This window comes from Heptranchias perlo, chromosome 5 (assembly GCF_035084215.1).
Source record: "Heptranchias perlo isolate sHepPer1 chromosome 5, sHepPer1.hap1, whole genome shotgun sequence".
NCBI lineage: Eukaryota > Metazoa > Chordata > Chondrichthyes > Hexanchiformes > Hexanchidae > Heptranchias > Heptranchias perlo.
In genome coordinates this window covers 22,565,656-22,584,224 of record NC_090329.1, presented here as the reverse complement: position 1 = coordinate 22,584,224, position 18,569 = coordinate 22,565,656, and the positions used below count along the sequence as shown (strand labels likewise).

The following is an 18,569-nucleotide window of genomic DNA, read 5'->3' as shown; positions in this document are numbered from 1 at the left end:
GGACGAGGGGGGGAGAATGGTGGACGAGGGGGGGAGAATGGTGGACGAGAGGGGGGTGAATGGTGGACGAGGGGGGGAGAATGGTGGACGAGGCGGGGAATGGTGGACGAGGCGAGGAATGGTTGTCGAGTGGGGGAATGGTGGTCGAGTGGGGGAATGGTGGTCGAGTGGGGGAATGGTGGTCGAGTGGGGGAATGGTGGTCGAGTGGGGGAATGGTGGACGAGGGGCCGGTGGGGAGCGGCAGTAAAGGATATAGAGGCAGTGGAGAAGGTGCAAAAAAGATTCACAAGGATGATAGCAGAACTGAGAGGTTAGAACTATCAGGAAAGGCTGAACAGGCAGGGCCTCTTTTCCCTAGAAAAGAGAGGGGCTGAGGGGTGACCTGATAGAGGTCTTTAAAATTATGAAGGGTTTGATAGGATAGATGCAGAGAAGATGTTTCTACTTGTGGGGGAGACCAAAACTAGAGGCCTTAAATATAATATATCTGCCCATCTTTGAGTAGTGGCCCTGGGATCTTTCACGCCCATCTGAGCAGGCAGACTTGTGCCTGGGTTGGACTTCTCATCCGAAAGACATTGCAGTACTTCCTCATTGAAGAAAACTTAAAGAGTAAGTCTAAAAATAAAACCATAATGACATTTTTAAAATGGGAGTTAAGATATAAGGTGCAACGTATGCTACTCACCACATCATTCATCGGCTTCCAAAGTTTCAATTTCTCAACAGCAATTTTAGCCGCATTTTTCTTCGCCTCCTTCTTGGTTTTGCCATGGGCTTCTGGGAATATTTCTTCACCGATTTTTGCACAGCATGTGAAGCTAAGGTAAAGCAAAGGAGCACTGGACTAAGAGCAGCAAAGCACATGTTTCCTCTTCTCTGCCTCGAATGTTGTTGATGCATGAGACGGCTGAGAATATTAGATTAGGGGCCTCGAAATTCCCACAGACCCGCTCGATCGGTACAAGGGCGTTGGAGCAGAAACCAGTATGCCAAAAAGGTTGAACAGGCTGGGGCTCTTTTCTCTAGAAAAGAGAGGGGCTGAGGGGTGACCTGATAGAGGTCTTTAAAATTATGAAGGGTTTGATAGGATAGACGCAGAGAAGATGTTTCTACTTGTGGGGGAGACCAAAACTAGAGGCCTTAAATATAAGATAGTCACTAATAAATCCAATAAAGAATTCAGGACAAACTTCTTTACCCAGAGAGTGGTGAGAATGTGAAACTCACTGCCACATGGAGTAGTTGGGGCGAATAGCATAGATGTCTTTAAGGGGAAGCTAGATGAATACATGAGGGAAAAAGGAATAGAAGGATATGCTGATAGGGTGAGATGAAGTAGGGAAGGAGAAGGTTCGTGTGGAGCACAAACACCGGCATGGACCTGTTGGGCAGAATGGCCTGTTTCTGTGCTGTAATTCGATGTAATATCAAACAGATCAAGAATGAATTTTCAAGAAAGAATTAGCACATAATCCACATCAATCTTCCCTCTGCCAAATCTCATAACCTTACATATCGCTGTATTAAACTGCACCTGCCATTTCTCCAATCACTGATTGAGATTGTCTAGCTCCGCAGAAATATAGGGTAATTCAGTGACCCTGGGCTCTCAGCATGGGGCCTTGCTTTAATCATCGAAGTTAATCATCACAGAGTTAAAGGACTCTGAAAAAGAACTCCAAGAATTTCAAAATGACTCTCATTTTGGTCTCAGTTTACAGTATCAGTAAGTTAAGTACAAGACCACTAGGTTAACTATGGAATTATTTTGGTTTTGTATAAATTTACACATTGCAATAAATTCGATTTGTCATTTAACATTTATCATTTGACATTTTGGGATACAGTATATGAGTAATTTGAGACATGACATGTGGTAAGTGTAATATGTTCAGAACGAACAGATGACTTTGGACCTCTGGTTCCCAAAGCTCTCCACCACTGGGGGTTTTCCTCGCCTCATATCTGGGTCTGTTGTAGACTAATTGATGGAGATTGATTGCTATAATTAGTCAACAAACTCCATTATCGTTGTACCATGCGACTACAAGGATGGTAGAAGGTAAACGAGATGGACCTCGTGTTTTTTAGTCTAGCAATTCCTATGTTACATAGGAACAGGAGGAGTCCATTCAGCCCCTCGAGCCTGTTCTGCCATTGAATAAGATCATGGCTGATCTGTATCCTAACTCCATCTATCTTCCTTGGCTCCATTTCCCTTAATAGTCTTTGCTAGCAAAAATCTATCGATCTCACATTTAAAATTATTAATTGAGTTAGCATCTACTGCTTTTTGTGGAAGAGAGTTCCACACTTCTACCACCCTTTGTGTGAGGAAATGTTTCCTAACTTCTCTCCTGAATGGCCTGGCTCTGATTTTAAGGTTATGTCCCCTTGTCCTAAACTCCCCCACCAGGGGAAAAAGTTTTTCTCTACGCTATCAATTCCTTTCAAAATCCTAAAAACCTCAATAAAATCATCCAATAACCTTCTATAGTCCAGGGAATACACGCTTAGTTTATTTAATCTCCTCTCATAATCTAACTCTTGGAGCCCTGGTAATATTCTGGTGAATCTGCACTGCACTCTATCCAAGGTCAATATATCCTTTCTAAGCGGGGCTGCCCAGAGCTATACACAATACTCCAGATATGGTCTAACCAGGCTTTGTGTAGCTGTAGCAAAACTTCCTCCCCTTTATATTCTAGCCCTCTAGTTATAAAGGCTAACATTCCATTAGCCTTTTTGATTTTTTTTTACCTGACGACGACATTTTAGTGATCTGGGTACATGGACCCCTAAATCTTTTTGGATCTCCACTGTTCCTAGCTTTTCACCATTTAAAAAATATTCTGATCTATCCTTTTTTGGTCCAAAATGGATGACCTCACACTTACCTGCATTGAAATCCATCTGCCACAATTTTGCCCACTCACTTAATCTATCAATGTCTCTTTGTAATTTTATGGTCCCATCTACACTACTTACTGTGCCACCAATCTTTGTGTCATCGGCAAACTTGGATACATGGCTCTCTATTGTTATTCTGTTGTCTTCCAATTTTGTCCACTTTAGTATAGTCAACTCTGATTATTAAAACTTTTAAGTTATCAATAAATATAGTGAATAGTTGAGGCCCCAGCACAGATCCTTGTGGGACACCACTAGTCACTTCCTTCCAATTCGAGTACAAACCCATTATTCCTACTTTCTGTCTTCTATTGCCGAACCAATCTCTTAACCAGGTCAATAATTTGCCTTCAATTCCATGAGCTTTAATTTTATCCAACAGTCTCTTATGAGGGACTTTATCAAAAGCCTTCTGGAAGTCCATATAAAATGCATCCATAGACATTCCCCTGTCTACTACTTTAGTTACTTCCTCAAAAAATTCAATTAGGTTCATTAGACATGACCTATCCTTTACAAATCCATGTTGATCCATGTTGGCTCTCTCTAATCAGCTCAAATTTCTCTAATTGTTCAGTCACTTTGTCCTTAATTATAGATTCTAATAACTTCCCCACAACAGATGTTAGATTAACAAGTCTAAAACTTCCTGGTTTCTCTCTCCCATCTTTCTTAAATAATGGTGTTACATTTGCAATTTTCCAATCTAAAAGGACAATTCCTGAATCGAGAGAGCTTTGGAAGATTATGGATAAAGCATCTGCAATTTCCTCACCTACTTCCTTTAAAACCCTGGGTGGAAACCATCAGGTCCTGGGGATTTGTCTTTAGTCTTTAGTGCCATTATATTTTCACTACTGTTTTCTTGCTTCTGTTAACTTTAGTGAGTTCCAGTCCTTGATTCATTATTATGCGTATATGTCCCTGGCTAACTGGTATTGAACTTTCAAGAGAATTTACAATATGCACTCAACAACAACAGCTTGCATTTATACAGCGCCTTTAACGTAGTAAAACGTCCCAAGACGCTTCACAAGAACGTTATCAAACAAAATGTGACACTGAACCACATAAGCAGATATTAGGACAAGTGACCAAAAGCTTGGTCAACGAGGCAGGTTTTAAGGAGCATCTTAAAGGAGGAGAGAGAGGTAGAGAGGCGGAGAGGTTTAGGGAGGGAATTCCAGAGCTTAGGGCCTAGGCAGCTGGAGGCACGGCCGCCAATGGTGGAGCGATGAAAATCGGGGATGCGCAAGAGGCCAGAATTGGAGGAGTGCAGAGATCTCGGAGGGTTGTAGGGCTGGAGGAGGTTACAGAGATAGGGAGGGGCGAGGCCATGGAGGGATTCTTGTTACGGAGTCTAGCATTGTGCAGTTGTGGATGACAAGGTTAAAGACATATATTTTCCTAATCTACTCACACAATGTTATGTGGGGGTCCACTTTGCGATTGTACCCAATTCAAGAGCTCTTTAGTTCTTCCTGCATACAGTTGGAGGTGCTCCACATAGTTGTGTGAAGCATCAGGATCTGTTGTCACTGAAGTTGCCATTTTCTTCCACGGGCTGCGAAAATTAAAGTTCTTTTAGTCAAAGCGCACATGATATGTCATGAGGTGATACATAATCCACCCTTTCAATGTTTTTTCAGTGCGGGTATTACATCAAGCAAGGGTTCGAAGAAAGAATTACATAGAATGTAAAGCACAGAAACAGGCCATTGGGCCCAACAGGTCTATGCCAGTGTTGGCATATACTCCACACAAGCCTCTTCCCTCCATCATCTAACCCTATCAGCATATCCGTCTAAAAGAAAAGCATTTATGGTGGCTGCCCGTCACCACATCAGGACATCCCAAAGCGCTTCACAATCAACGAGTTATTTTTGAAGTGTAGTCACTGTTGTTATATAGGCAAACAAGGCAGTTAATTTGTGCACAGCGAGGTCCCACAAACAGCAATGAGATAAATGACCAATTAATCTGTTTTTTAGTGATGTTGGCTGAGGGATAAATATTGTCCAGGATGCCAGGAAGAACTCCCCTGCTCTTCTTCGAAATAGTGCCGTGGGATCTTTTACATCCACCTGAGAGGGCGGACGGGGGCCTCGGTTTAACGTCGCATCCGAAAGATGGCACCTCCGACAGTGCAGCACTCCCTCAGTGCTGCACGGGAAGCGTCGACCTAGAATATGGGCTCAAATCCTGGAGGGGGGCTTGAACCCAAAACTTTCTGACTCAAAGACAAGTGAGTGCTGCCCACTGAGCCACAGCTGACACCGTGGAGGTTAAATTGTTAATTTCTTCCTTGAGATGTTAATGGGGAGAACAGTTAAACAGTTTTCAGTGTAAACTCCTCACTTCTCCCTCTTTCCAGGGTCAAATAAGTGGGCACATTCAAAAAAATAATTGACACTCTAATCTGACAATGCACAGTACGTTCCCTCATCCACGGGGACCCAGGATTTTAGCTTCCCAGTAACAACACAGAGCGTCTCAGTTGATATCAGTTACCTGACCTGTTGGCTTTGTAACTCAACTTAACATGGCTCCCACAAATGTTCTCTGTACACAGCTTCCTCTAGGATTAGTAAATCGTGGGCTGATTTCTCTGATTCCAAGACACTTTGGTCTAAACATTCAGGCGCAGGGAAACAATCCCCACTGCCGAATGGTGAGGCCCGAGGGGCACCCGATATTGGGCCTCATTACCATCGGGCCGACGAGCTGCGGACAGCAACAGGCAGCTCACCGGCGAAGTGGGATTGAAGAGCGGGCCCTCAGTAGGGTTGCCAACTCTGGTTAGACGTATTCCTGGAGGTTTCATCGCATGACCTCCTATCTCCAACCGCGCCCTCCCCCTCACCCCACACTCCCATCATTAGTCGCCCAACATGTCCATCCTCACGGTGCCTCGCCCCCCCACCCCCCCAACACTTCCGCCATTGGTCACCTGACACGTCCATCCTTGCGATGCCCTGCCTTCCCGCAGCCAATTGGAAAGTAAACAGACTCTTCGTTACCCGATTGGATCATTCTTGACTGTCAGTCTTTTTCCCATGTCCAATATTTTTATGACTAACAAACAAAAGTGTTCAAAGGATGTTTTTTTAAAAGCGCAATTTTTTTAATGTCCCGATGATTTTTCTCCTGGGCTTTTTAGCTGAGAGCAAGTTAATCTTCAATTCCTGAAGATTCCAGGGCAATCTTGGAGGGTTGGGACCCCGAAACTTCAGCTCAGTGACGAAGGGGTGTGACCGGAAGAGGGGGTGATCGGGTCAGGAGGCAGAGGTGGGGGGCGGGGGAGATAGCATTGGCAATCGGGGGTGGCCTGCATGGCTTTGAGTGTCTCCTCCTCCTCCTCCTCCTCCTTCCTGGCTCGCTGCTCCACATTCCGGTAAGTATATTTTAAGACCTAACCTTGTTGGTCCCTTTAAGGATCGACTGTTAAGCCACATGTAGACCTGGTTTTCCTGAGTGCAGGGCAAACTAGTCTTGCAGAGGGGGCCTCAAACTGGCTGGTTTTTTGATTCGTTCATCGGGTGTGGGCTTCATTGGCAAGGCCAGCATTTATTGCCCATCCCTAATTGCCCTTGAGAAGGTGGTGGTGAGCCTCCTTCTTGAACCGCTGCAGTCCGTGTGGTGAAGGTTCTCCCACAGTGCTGTTAGGAAGGGAGTTCCAGGATTTTGACCCAGCGACAATGAAGGAACAGCGATATATTTCCAAGTCGGGATGGTGTGTGACTTGGAGGGGAACGTGCAGGTGGTGTTGTTCCCATATGCCTGCTGCTCTTGTCCTTCTAGGTGGTGGAGGTCATGGGTTTGGGAGGTGCTGTCGAAGAAACCTTGGCGAGTTGCTGCAATGCATATAAAGGGCCTAACGACTCTTTCAGGCATGGGCCCTGGATGCCTATTTTTTTCCCGTCACCAATATAGCGGGCGGCACACATCAGCCCAGAAACGGACGCGCGCTTCCTGATTACTTCCCACATAAGGTCTTTTATCGGCTCATGGGATACGTGAGCTTGCTTGAGGAAATGGCCCTTTGCACAGGGAAACATATATGGAAAGGGGTCCCGAATTGCAAACATGGCATGGTTCTTCTGCAATACCCTTAAGGTGCATTTACACCACAAACTTAGCATCCGCGCAGAGAAATTTCCTGGCCTGATCTGAATCCAGAGTAAAGCAGGCATTAAACTTGCAGCGTAAACCCAGAGTCAAAACCCAACCTGGTTCCAGAGTCTCACATCAGGTGGAGTGTAAATCCAGTGTGGTGTTAAACCAGGATTACAAAGTGCTCAGGGAGTCTGTTGGGCACTTTGTAAATCTGTAGGCCTCAATTTAAATATTTAAACAGTAGGCACTGTCTCGTCCCCACTCTCTAAATATTTACATTCTAACTACAGGGACAGAGCACAGTGTAATTATAAGCCGTGGCTCAGTGGGTAGCATTCTTGCCTCTGAGTCAGAAGGTCGTGGGTTCAAGTCGCATGCAAGAGACTTGAGCACAAAATCCAGGCTGATGCTCCCAGTGCAGTATTAAGGGAGTGCTGCACTGTTGGAGGTGCCGTCTTTCAGATGTGATGTTAAACCGAGGCCCTGTCTGCCCTCTCAGGTGGATGTAAAAGATCCCATGGCACTATTTCAAAGAAGAGCATGGGGAGTTCTCCCCTGTGCCCTAGGCAATATTTATCCCTCAACCAACATCACTAAAAAAGTTTCACATTACCGAAGCCACTGTCTTCGGTCCCCGCCACAAACTCTGTTCCCTAGGCCACCGACTCCATCCCTCTCCCTGGCCACTGTCAGAGGCTGAACCAGACCATTCGCAACCTTGGTGTCCCATCTGACCCTGAGATGAGCTTCCGACCCCACATCCACTCCATCACCAAGACCGCTTACCTGAACCTCCATAACATCACCCATCTCCGCCCCTACCTCAGCTCATCTGCTGCTGAAACCCTCATTCATGCCTTTGTTACTTCCACACTAGACTATTCCAATGCTCTCCTGGTCGGTCTCCCATCTTCCACCCTCCATAAACTTGAGCTCATGAAAACTCTGCTGCCTGTATCCTAACTCGCACCAAGTCCCGTTCACCCATTTCCCTGTGCTTGCTAACCTATATGGGCTCCCGATCCGGGAACGCCTCGATTTTAAAGTTCTCATCCTTGTTTTCAAATCCCTCCATGGCCTCGCCTCTCCCTATCTCTGTAACCTCCTCCAGCCCTACAACCCTCCAAGATCTCTGCGCTCTTCCAATTCCGGCCTCTTGTGCATCCCCGATTTTAATCGCTCCACCATTGGCGGCTGTGCCTTCAGCTGCCTAGGCCCTAAGCTCTGGAATTCCCTCCCTAAACCTCTCCGCCTCTCTACCTCTCTCTCCTCCTTTAAGACACTCCTTAAAACCTACCTCTTTGACCAAGCTTTTGGTCACCAGTCCTAATATCTCCTTATGTGGCTTGGTGTCAAATTTTGTTTGATAATCGCTCCTGTGAAGCGCCTTGGGACGTTTTACTATGTTAAAGGCGCTATATAAATGCAAGTTGTTGTTGTTTTTGCTGTTAGTGGGAACTTGCTGTGCGCAAATTGGTTGCTGCATTTCCTACAGTGACGACATTTCAAAAGTACTTCATTGATTGTAAAGCGCCTTGAGACGTCCTGAGGTTATGAAAGGTGCTATATAAACACAAGTCTTTCTTTCTTTCTTTCAATCCCCATCCACAGACTTGAGCACATAATCTAGGCCGACACGCCCGGGCAGTACCGAGGGAGAGCTGCACTTACAGATATGCCATCTTTCGGATGAGATGTTAAACTGATGCCCCGTCTGCCCCCTCAGGTAAATGTAAAAGATCCCGTGGCGCTATTTCAAAGAAGAGCAGTGGAGTTCTCCCGTGTCCTGGCCAATATTTATCCCTCAACCAACATCACTAAAACAGATTATCTGGCTCATTATCACGTTGCTGTTTGCGGGATCTTGTCGTGCAAAAATCGGCTGCCGTGTTTCCTACATTACGACAGTGACTACACTTCAAGTACTTCATTTTTGTAAAGCACATTGGGATGTTCTGAAGTCGTGAAAGGCGTTATATAAATGCAAGTCACCTCGTTCTTCTTCGAATAGTGGCCACGGGATCTTTCACGTCTACCTGAGAGGGCAGATGCGACCTCGGTTTAATGTCTCATCCAAAAGACAGCCCCTCCGACAGTGCAGCACTCCCTCAGTACTGCCCCTCCGACAGTGCAGCACTCCCTCAGTACTGACCCTCCGACAGTGCAGCGCTCCCTCAGTACTGACCCTCCGACAGTGCAGCGCTCCCTCAGTACTGACCCTCCGACAGTGCAGCACTCCCTCAGTACTGACCCTCCGACAGTGCAGCGCTCCCTCAGTACTGACCCTCCGACAGTGCAGCGCTCCCTCAGTACTGATCCTCCAACAGTGCAGCGATCCCTCAGTACTGACCCTCCGACAGTGCAGCACTGCCTCAGTACTGATCCTCCGACAGTGCAGCACTCCCTCAGTACTGACCCTCCGACAGTGCAGCGCTCCCTCAGTACTGATCCTCCAACACTGCAGCATTCCCTCAGTACTGACCCTCCGACAGTGCAACACTACCTCAGTACTGATCTTCCGACAGTGCAGCGCTCCCTCAGTAGTGACCCTCCGACAGTGCAGCACTCCCTCAGTACTGATCCTCCAACAGTGCAGCATTCCCTCAGTACTGATCCTCCAACAGTGCAGCACTCCCTCAGTACTGATCCTCCAACAGTGCAGCGCTCCCTCAGTACTGATCCTCCAACAGTGCAGCGCTCCCTCAATACTAACCCTCCGACAGTGCAGCACTCCCTCAGTACTGACCCTCCAACAGTGCAGCGATCCCTCAGTACTGACCCTCCGACAGTGCAGCGCTCCCTCAGTACTGATCCTCCAACAGTGCAGCGCTCCCTCAGTACTGACCCTCCAACAGTGCAGCGATCCCTCAGTACTGACCCTCCGACAGTGCAGCGCTCCCTCAGTACTGATCCTCCAACAGTGCAGCGCTCCCTCAGTACTGACCCTCCGACAATGCTGCACTCCCTCAGTACTGACCCTCTGACAGTGCAGCGCTCCCTCAGTACTGACTCTCCGACAATGCTGCACTCCCTCAGTACTGACCCTCTGACAGTGCAGCGCTCCCTCAGTACTGACCCTCTGACAGTGCAGCGCTCCCTCAGTACTGACCCTCTGACAGTGCTGCACTCCCTCAGTACTGACCCTCCGGCAGTGCAGCGCTCCCTCAGTACTGATCCTCCAACAGTGCAGCGCTCCCTCAGTACTGACCCTCCGACAGTGCAGCACTCCCTCAGTACTGACCCTCCGACAGTGCAGCGCTCCCTCAGTACTGACCCTCTGACAGTGCTGCACTCCCTCAGTACTGACCCTCCGGCAGTGCAGCGCTCCCTCAGTACTGACCCTCTGACAGTGCTGCACTCCCTCAGTACTGACCCTCTGACAGTGCAGCGCTCCCTCAGTACTGACCCTCTGACAGTGCTGCACTCCCTCAGTACTGACCCTCCGACAGTGCAGCGCTCCCTCAGTACTGACCCTCTGACAGTGCTGCACTCCCTCAGTACTGACCCTCCGACAGTGCAGCACTCCCTCAGTACTGACCCTCTGACAGTGCAGCGCTCCCTCAGTACTGACCCTCTGACAGTGCTGCACTCCCTCAGTACTGACCCTCCGGCAGTGCAGCGCTCCCTCAGTACTGACCCTCCGACAGTGCAGCGCTCCCTCAGTACTGACCCTCTGACAGTGCTGCACTCCCTCAGTACTGACCCTCCGACAGTGCAGCACTCCCTCAGTACTGACCCTCTGACAGTGCAGCGCTCCCTCAGTACTGACCCTCTGACAGTGCTGCACTCCCTCAGTACTGACCCTCCGGCAGTGCAGCGCTCCCTCAGTACTGACCCTCCGACAGTGCAGCGCTCCCTCAGTACTGACCCTCTGACAGTGCTGCACTCCCTCAGTACTGATCCTCCAACAGTGCAGCGCTCCCTCAGTACTGATCATCCGGCAGTGCAGCGCTCCCTCGGTACTGACCCTCCGGCAGTGCAGCGCTCCCTCAGTACTGACCCTCCGACAGTGCAGCGCTCCCTCAGTACTGACCCTCTGACAGTGCTGCACTCCCTCAGTACTGACCCTCCGACAGTGCAGCACTCCCTCAGTACTGACCCTCTGACAGTGCAGCGCTCCCTCAGTACTGACCCTCTGACAGTGCTGCACTCCCTCAGTACTGACCCTCCGGCAGTGCAGCGCTCCCTCAGTACTGACCCTCCGACAGTGCAGCGCTCCCTCAGTACTGACCCTCCGACAGTGCTGCACTCCCTCAGTACTGATCCTCCAACAGTGCAGCGCTCCCTCAGTACTGATCATCCGGCAGTGCAGCGCTCCCTCGGTACTGACCCTCCGGCAGTGCAGCGCTCCCTCAGTACTGACCCTCCGGCAGTGCAGCGCTCCCTCAGTACTCCCACTGGAGTGTCGGCCTGGATTTTGTGCAGAACCCACAGCCTTCTGCCTCAGAGGAGAGTGTACCACCCACTGAGCCACGGCTGGCACCTAATCACATTCACTATTAATCAGTTAATTGATGGAGCGATCAGTGCAGCTTTAACTATTGTTTTGAGAGGTTCGCTGTGAATTCCCTCACCCACCTTTGTATCAAACGCAGTGCTCACAAGTACAGGCCAATATAACTGGTTGTTATTTCGCTGCAACACGATTCTGCGCACATCTACGGGGGACCCCCAGTGAAAAATGTAGCAACTCACGGTCGGAGCCGGTGTCCGGTGTCCGAGCCCGTCTCCTCCAGCCGGAGATGTCTGTGCTCTCTCCCCAGCTCACTGCCTCCTCTCGGCTCCGGACGCAGAGTTTCGTTTCTCGGGCTCCGCTACTTTCACTTTCGCTTTCCCCCTATTGACAGAGAAAGAAGAGGTTACAGCCCGGTGCAGCTTTCCGGAACCTAACAGGGAGCATCGCTGGGTTCATGTGTTAGAGCGAGAAACTACAAACAGGGGTTAATATGAGCAAGTAGGGAGAGGGTGTTTATGGAGGGAGAGGGTGAATATAAAAGGTGAGTATGACGACCCCGGGGGAGAGTGAGAGTGAGAGTGTTAATTTTAATCTGAGATTGATAGATTTTTATTAACCAAAGGTATTAAGGGATCTGGAGTTAAGGTGGGTATATGGAGTTAGGTCACAGATCAGCCATGATCTCACTGAATGGCGGAACAGGCTCGCGGGGCTAAATGGCCTCCTCCTGTTCCTAAGTTCTCATCCCTCTTCAACTAACTCTATCAGCATATCCTTCTATTCCTTTCTCCCTCGTGTTTATCTAGCTTCCCCTTACATGCATCTATGTTATTCGTCTCAACTACTCCTTGTGGTAGCAAGTTCCACATTCTAACGACTCTCTGGGTAAATAAGTTTCTCCTGAATTCCCTATTGGATTTATTGGTGACTATTATAATTATGGCCTTTGGTTTTGATCTCCCCCAGAAGTGGAAACATCTCCACATCTACCCCATCAAACCTTTTCATGATTTTAAAGACTTCTATCAGGTCACCCCACAGCCTTTTGTTTTCTAGAGTTCCCAGCCTGTTCAGCCTTTCCTGATAAATATAAACTCTCTGTTCTGGTATCAACTTTGCAAATCTTGAATAAAATAAGTGGCACCATGTTAACATTTATAAAAGAGGACTTTTGAAAAAGTTTAAAATGGACCCTGCTTTGTTGCTATTTGCTATTAACACATGATGTCATCAAAAACATTAAATTTCCTTGCACTCCTTCTCTGATAGATTTCCAGTAGTGTGTTGCAATCTTTAATTCATGTGAAACTAAGTTAGGCGGTACAGTAAGTTGCGTAGCAGGAAGTTACAAAAGGACATAGACAGATTAAGTGAGCAGGCAAAACTGTGGAAGATGGAGTTCAATGTGGGAAAATGTGAGGTCATCCATTTTGACCTTTGGAAAGACAAATCGGAATATGTTCTTAATGGTAAGAGATAAGGAACTATAGAGAAGCAAAGAAATTTGGGTGTCCAGGTACACATCATAAAAAGCTAGTGCACAAAATAATCAAAAAGGCTAATGGAATATTGGTCTTTATCTCAAGAGGCTTGGAATGTGAAGGTGAGGAAATTATGCTTCAGTTGTACAGACCCTTGATCAGACCCCATCTGGAGCACTGCACCGCAGGAAGGATATATTGGCCTTGGAGGGGGTGCAGTGCAGATTTACCAGAATTTTATCAGGGCTTACAGGGTTAAATTATGAGGACAGGTTGTTTAAACTTGGCTTGTATTCCCTTGAGTTCAGAAGGTTGAGGGGTGATCTAGTTGTGTTTAAAATAATGAAGGGATTCGATAGGGTAGATATAGAGAAACTATTTCCTCTAGTGGGGGAATCCAGTAGAAGAGGGCATAATCTTAAAATTAGAGCTAGACCGTTCAGAGGTGTAATCAGGAGTCACTTCTTCACATAAAGGGTAGTGGAAATCTAGCACTTTCTCTCCCAAAAGGCAGTGGATGCTGGGGGACAACTGGCGCTTTCAAGAATGAGATTGATAGATTTTTGTTGGGTAAAGGTATCAAGGGATATGGAGCAAAGGCGGGTAAATGGAGTTGAGGTGCAGATCAGCCATGATCTAAACTGAATAGTGGAACAGGCTCGAGAGGCTGAATGGCCTACTCCTGCTATGTTCCTAACACCTGGATAATCACAGTCAACACAGAAACTGATCACAAGCAGAATAAAATCCCGTATAAAATTTTTAATTTAATAGGAGTAATTTTACAAATCTACGGTGCAGGTGGGGAGCCTCGCCCACTGGTAGCACCAGTGGAGAAGGTGGGCATACCCTGCCCCCCAAATGTTCCAATCTCAATGATCACCAGAGGTTTCCACTAGACCTTGAGATCAGCTGACTTCGCTGGGGTGGGTGATTGAATCCCAGGACTCCCTGTGGTTTGTACGTCTTCAATGAGCCTGTTGAGTCATCAGGGTGTGACGTGTTGGTACGTGTGGTTAAACCAGGCATGTCCAAACTAGAGCCCATGCGACTGAAGTATTTTGTGTTTATATTTCTTTTTTACTCGCTGGCGTGTCCTGTTCGAACTTTGTGGGCCTGTAAGGTTTGGTAATGACTGTTGCATAGCTCCCTTCATTGGTGGGTCAATCCTAAATCGGACTGGCCCAAGTCCGTTGCCATCAGCAACTGGCAGTGTCACATCTGTCCTGGAGGTTGGACTGCTCAAGGCACTGTTCTGGCACAATCTCCCTGGTGAATCTTAGTCTGCGTATAACCTATTCCTCAGGTCCAGGTATGTCTGGCTGGGCACTCTTTGCCTTTAAACGAAGCTCCACCTATTTCTGGTGTACATTCCCTTCCCCCTGAAAATGGACGGAGATTCCGTGGAAACTTTCCCAACGATTCCACCCCCCTCCCAGCCATCGTCTCAAGCTGAACTGGACTGCTCGCAATCTCGACTCTGAGCTGAGCTTCCGCCCTCATATCCTCTCCCATCACAACCATCTATTCCACCTCCATAACATCGTCCATCTCCGCCCCTGCCTCAGCCCATTTGCCGCTGAAATTCTTATCCACGCCTTTGTCGCCTCCAGGCTCAACTATTCCAATTCTCTCCTGGCTGGTTTCCCACTGCCTGTAAACTTCAACTCATCCAAAACTCTGCTGCCCATATCCTATCACGCACCAGGTCCCACTCACCTATCGCCCCTGTCCTTGCTGACCTACATTGGCTCCCGGTCTCCCAACGCCTCCAATTTAAAATTCTCATCCTAGTGCTTAAATCCCTTCACTGCCTCGCCCTCCCTACTCTGTAACCTCTTTCAGTCCTACAACTCCCCCTCAAACTCTTTGTCCTCTGATTCTGGTCTTTCATGGATCCCCAAGAATTCCTTTACCCACCATTTGCAGCCGTACCTTCACCTGTCTAGGCCTCATGCTCAGGAGTTTCCTCCCTCCCTAAACCCCTTTAAGACTGTCCTTAAAACCCATCTCTTTGATCAATCTTTTCCTAATATCTCCTTCTTTGGCTCAGCATCCATTTTTCTTTCATTACGTCCATGTGAAGCATCTTGGAACATTTTTCTATATTAAAGGTGCCATATAAATGCAAGATGTTATTGGTGGTGATGGTGTTGCTTTTAATGCAAAAAAATTCAGTTACCTCACAAGCTTCCATACTTTTCCACTATTATGATGTGGAGATGCCGGTGATGGACTGGGGTTGACAATTGTAAACAATTTTACAACACCAAGTTATAGTCCAGCAATTTTATTTTAAATTCACAAGCTTTCGGAGGCTTCCTCCTTCCTCAGGTAAATGTTCAGGAGCTCCTCGAAGCCTACGCATTTATCAGGTATAAATGCGTAGGCTTCGAGGAGCTCCTGAACATTTACCTGAGGAAGGAGGAAGCCTCCGAAAGCTTGTGAATTTAAAATAAAATTGCTGGACTATAACTTGGTGTTGTAAAATTGTTTACAATTTCCACTATTAGACAGAGGAAGGAGATGGTGGGCTTACTAACACCAAGTCCTGGCACACATTGGGAATAACTAATCTTGCTGACAATTATAAAATTAAATCCTGGTGTATTACTTGCCCCCAGTTCCAATAGCGTTCATTAGCAAGAATCAAGGCACTTGGAGGAAAAAATGGTCAACAAAACCCATCCCAGTACTTAAAGCTACAGCCAAGTTGGAGGCAAATTGAGCCTCAGGCTCTCAGCATAGGAGCAGGCCTCTCGAGATTGAATTTTCCAGGGATTTACAACAAATCAATATCCAGGCAACTCTTTGGAGTAAGATTTACATTTTTTACGGTATATTGTGTTACAAATCTTACTTTTTCAACTGAAAGAATCAATATGGTGACACAAACCACTAATTGCTTCCTGCTACTTACCACTTCAGGATTGGTAGCTTTAATAACAAGAAACTGAATGATCTGATCACAGTGTTTTACCCACTCCTCATTGGCAGTTACTGACTGCATCACAGTTTAACAGTCTCCACGTTTAATCAATCAGACACTTGGTGATTTGCTGAATACTTGCTGAGTATAGAAATTTCAGAAGGGAAGTGAAAAAGAGGGTCAAATAGAGAGTATGAGAATAGACTGGCAGCCAACATAAAGGGGAAAGATTGGAAAAGCTGGGATTGTTCTTCTTGAAACAGAGAAGGTTGAGAGGAGATTTGACAGATGTATTTTAAACCATGAAGGGTCTAGACAGAGAGAAACTGTTCCCATTGGCGGAAGGGTGAAGAGGACGTAGATTTAAGGTGATTGGCAAAAGAACCAAAGGTGACGTGAGCAAAAGCTTTTTTACGCAGCGAGTGGTTAGGATCTGGAATGCACTGCCCGAGGGGGTGTTGGAGGCAGATTCAATCGTGGCCTTCGAAAGGGAACTAGATTAAGTACTTGAAAGGAAAAAAATTGCAGGGCTACAGGTATAGGGCAGAGGAATGGAACTAGCTGGATTGCTCTCACATAGAGCTGGCATTGGCTCGATGGGCCGAATGGCCTCCTTCCGTGCTGTAACCTTTCTATGATTCTATGATTTAAAAGAGATAAACCCTCATTTCAGCCAATCACTGATTTTTGTCCTCTGGAGTAATGATGTCATGAGGTGTCATCAAGTTCCGGTACAGCTACAACACTGGCATCTATCCGACAATGTGGAAAATTGCCCAGGTATGTCCTGTCCACAAAAAGGACAAATCCAATCCAGCCAATTACCGCCCCATCAGTCTACTCGCAATCATCAGCAAAGTAATGGAAGGTGCCATCGACAGTGCTATCAAGCGGCACTAACTCACCAATAACGTGCTCACTGATGCTCAGTTTGGGTTCTGCCAGGACCACTCTGCTCCAGACCTCATTACAGCCTTGGTCCAAACATGGACAAAAAAGCTGAATTCCAGAGGTGAGCGTGACTGCCCTTGACATCAAGGCAGCATTTGACCGAGTGTGGCACCAAGGAGCCCAAGTAAAATTGAAGTCAATAGAAATCAGGGGGAAAACTCTCCAGTGGCTGGAGTCATACCTAGCACAAAGGAAGATGGTAGTGGTTGTTGGAGGCCAATCATCTCAGCCCCAGGACATTGCTGCAGGACTTCCTCAGGGCAGTGTCCTAGGCCCAACCATCTCCAGCTGCTTCATCAATGACCTTCCCTCCATCATAAGGTCAGAAATGGAGATGTTCGCCGATGATTGCACAGTGTTCAGTTCCATTCGCTACCCCTCAGATAATGAAGCAGTCCGTGCCTGCATGCAGCAAGACCTGGACATCCAGGCTTGGGCTGATAAGTGGCAAGTAACATTCGTGCCAGACAAGTGCCAGGAAATGACCATCTCCAACGAGAGAGTCTAACCACCTCTCCTTGACATTCAACGGCATTACCATCACCGAATCCCCCATCAACATCCTGGGGGTCACCATTGACCAGAAACTGAACTGGACCAGCCATATAAATACTGTGGCTACAACAGCAGGTCAGAGGCTGGGTATTCTGCGGCAAGTGACTCACCTCCTGACTCCCCAAAGCCTTTCCACCATCTACAAGGCACAAGTCAGGAGTGTGATGGAATACTCTCCACTTGCCTGGATGAGTGCAGCTCCGACAACACTCAAGAAGCTCAACACCATCCAGGATAAAGCAGCCCGCTTCATAGGCACCCCATCCACCACCCTAAACATTCACTCCTTTCACCACCGGCGCACAGTGGCTGCAGTGTGTACCATCCACAGGATGCACTGCAGCAACTCGCCAAGGCTTCTTCGCCAGCACCTCCCAAACCCGCGACCTCTACCACCTCGAAGGACAAGAGCAGCAGGCGCATGGGAACAACACCACCTGCACGTTCCCCTCCAAGTCACACACCATCCCGACTTGGAAATATATCGCCGTTCCTTCATCATCGCTGGGTCAAAATCCTGGGACTCCCTTCCTAACAGCACTGTGGGAGAACCTTCACCACATGGACTGCAGCGGTTCAAGGCGGTGGCTCACCACCACCTTCTCAAGGGCAATTAGGGATGGGCAATAAATGCTGGCCTTGCCAGCGACATCCACATCCCATGAACAAATAAAAAAGTGTGACACTATCAGGTACAACACATCTGGATGACACGTTGTGACAGACATGGGCTAGATGCTGGGTTTTTAATTATACAGATAGGTAGGTGTCTTGTATTATATATTTTAGACCTTGTGGTTTTTGCTGCTGTACTAAGTGACTACACTTCAAAATAGTACAACATTGGCTGTGAAGTGCTTTGTATAGTCTTGAGGATGTGAAAGGCGCTATATAAGTCTAAACTGATGACTGGCATTTATAAAGCCTTTGATCACTTCTCCCAAAACATCTCTAAGCTCTTCACATGCACAATTAACAGTTCATGCTCTGTAATTCTCTCGGCGAACGTGACAGCTATTTTATGCACAGCAAGATGCCACGTACAGCAATGAGATGACTGGCAAATGGTTTCAGTCGAGGGAGGAATATTGACCAGGTAAGTGGGAGAACTCCCTGTTCTTCTTCAGAGTGTGCCAATTGTACCTTTAATATACACTTAAACCACCA

The 18,569-nt window shown here is 47.4% G+C and overlaps 1 protein-coding gene across 2 annotated transcripts in view; it reads right to left on the bottom strand.

The window, feature by feature from the left end:
• Positions 1-11,831, bottom strand: part of eif2ak2 (eukaryotic translation initiation factor 2-alpha kinase 2) — a 59,679-nt gene extending 47,848 nt beyond the window's left edge. Inside the window, exons 1-3 of one of the 2 annotated variants that reach the window (XM_067983728.1) lie at positions 11,726-11,831; positions 4,335-4,478; positions 690-822 (exon numbers count right to left, since the gene is read on the bottom strand). In XM_067983728.1, the coding sequence (XP_067839829.1) occupies positions 690-822; positions 4,335-4,465 (264 nt within the window). In that variant the 5' untranslated portion in view covers positions 4,466-4,478; positions 11,726-11,831. The other variant, XM_067983729.1, reaches the window with a different exon arrangement.
• Positions 11,832-18,569: the final 6,738 nt, after the last annotated feature.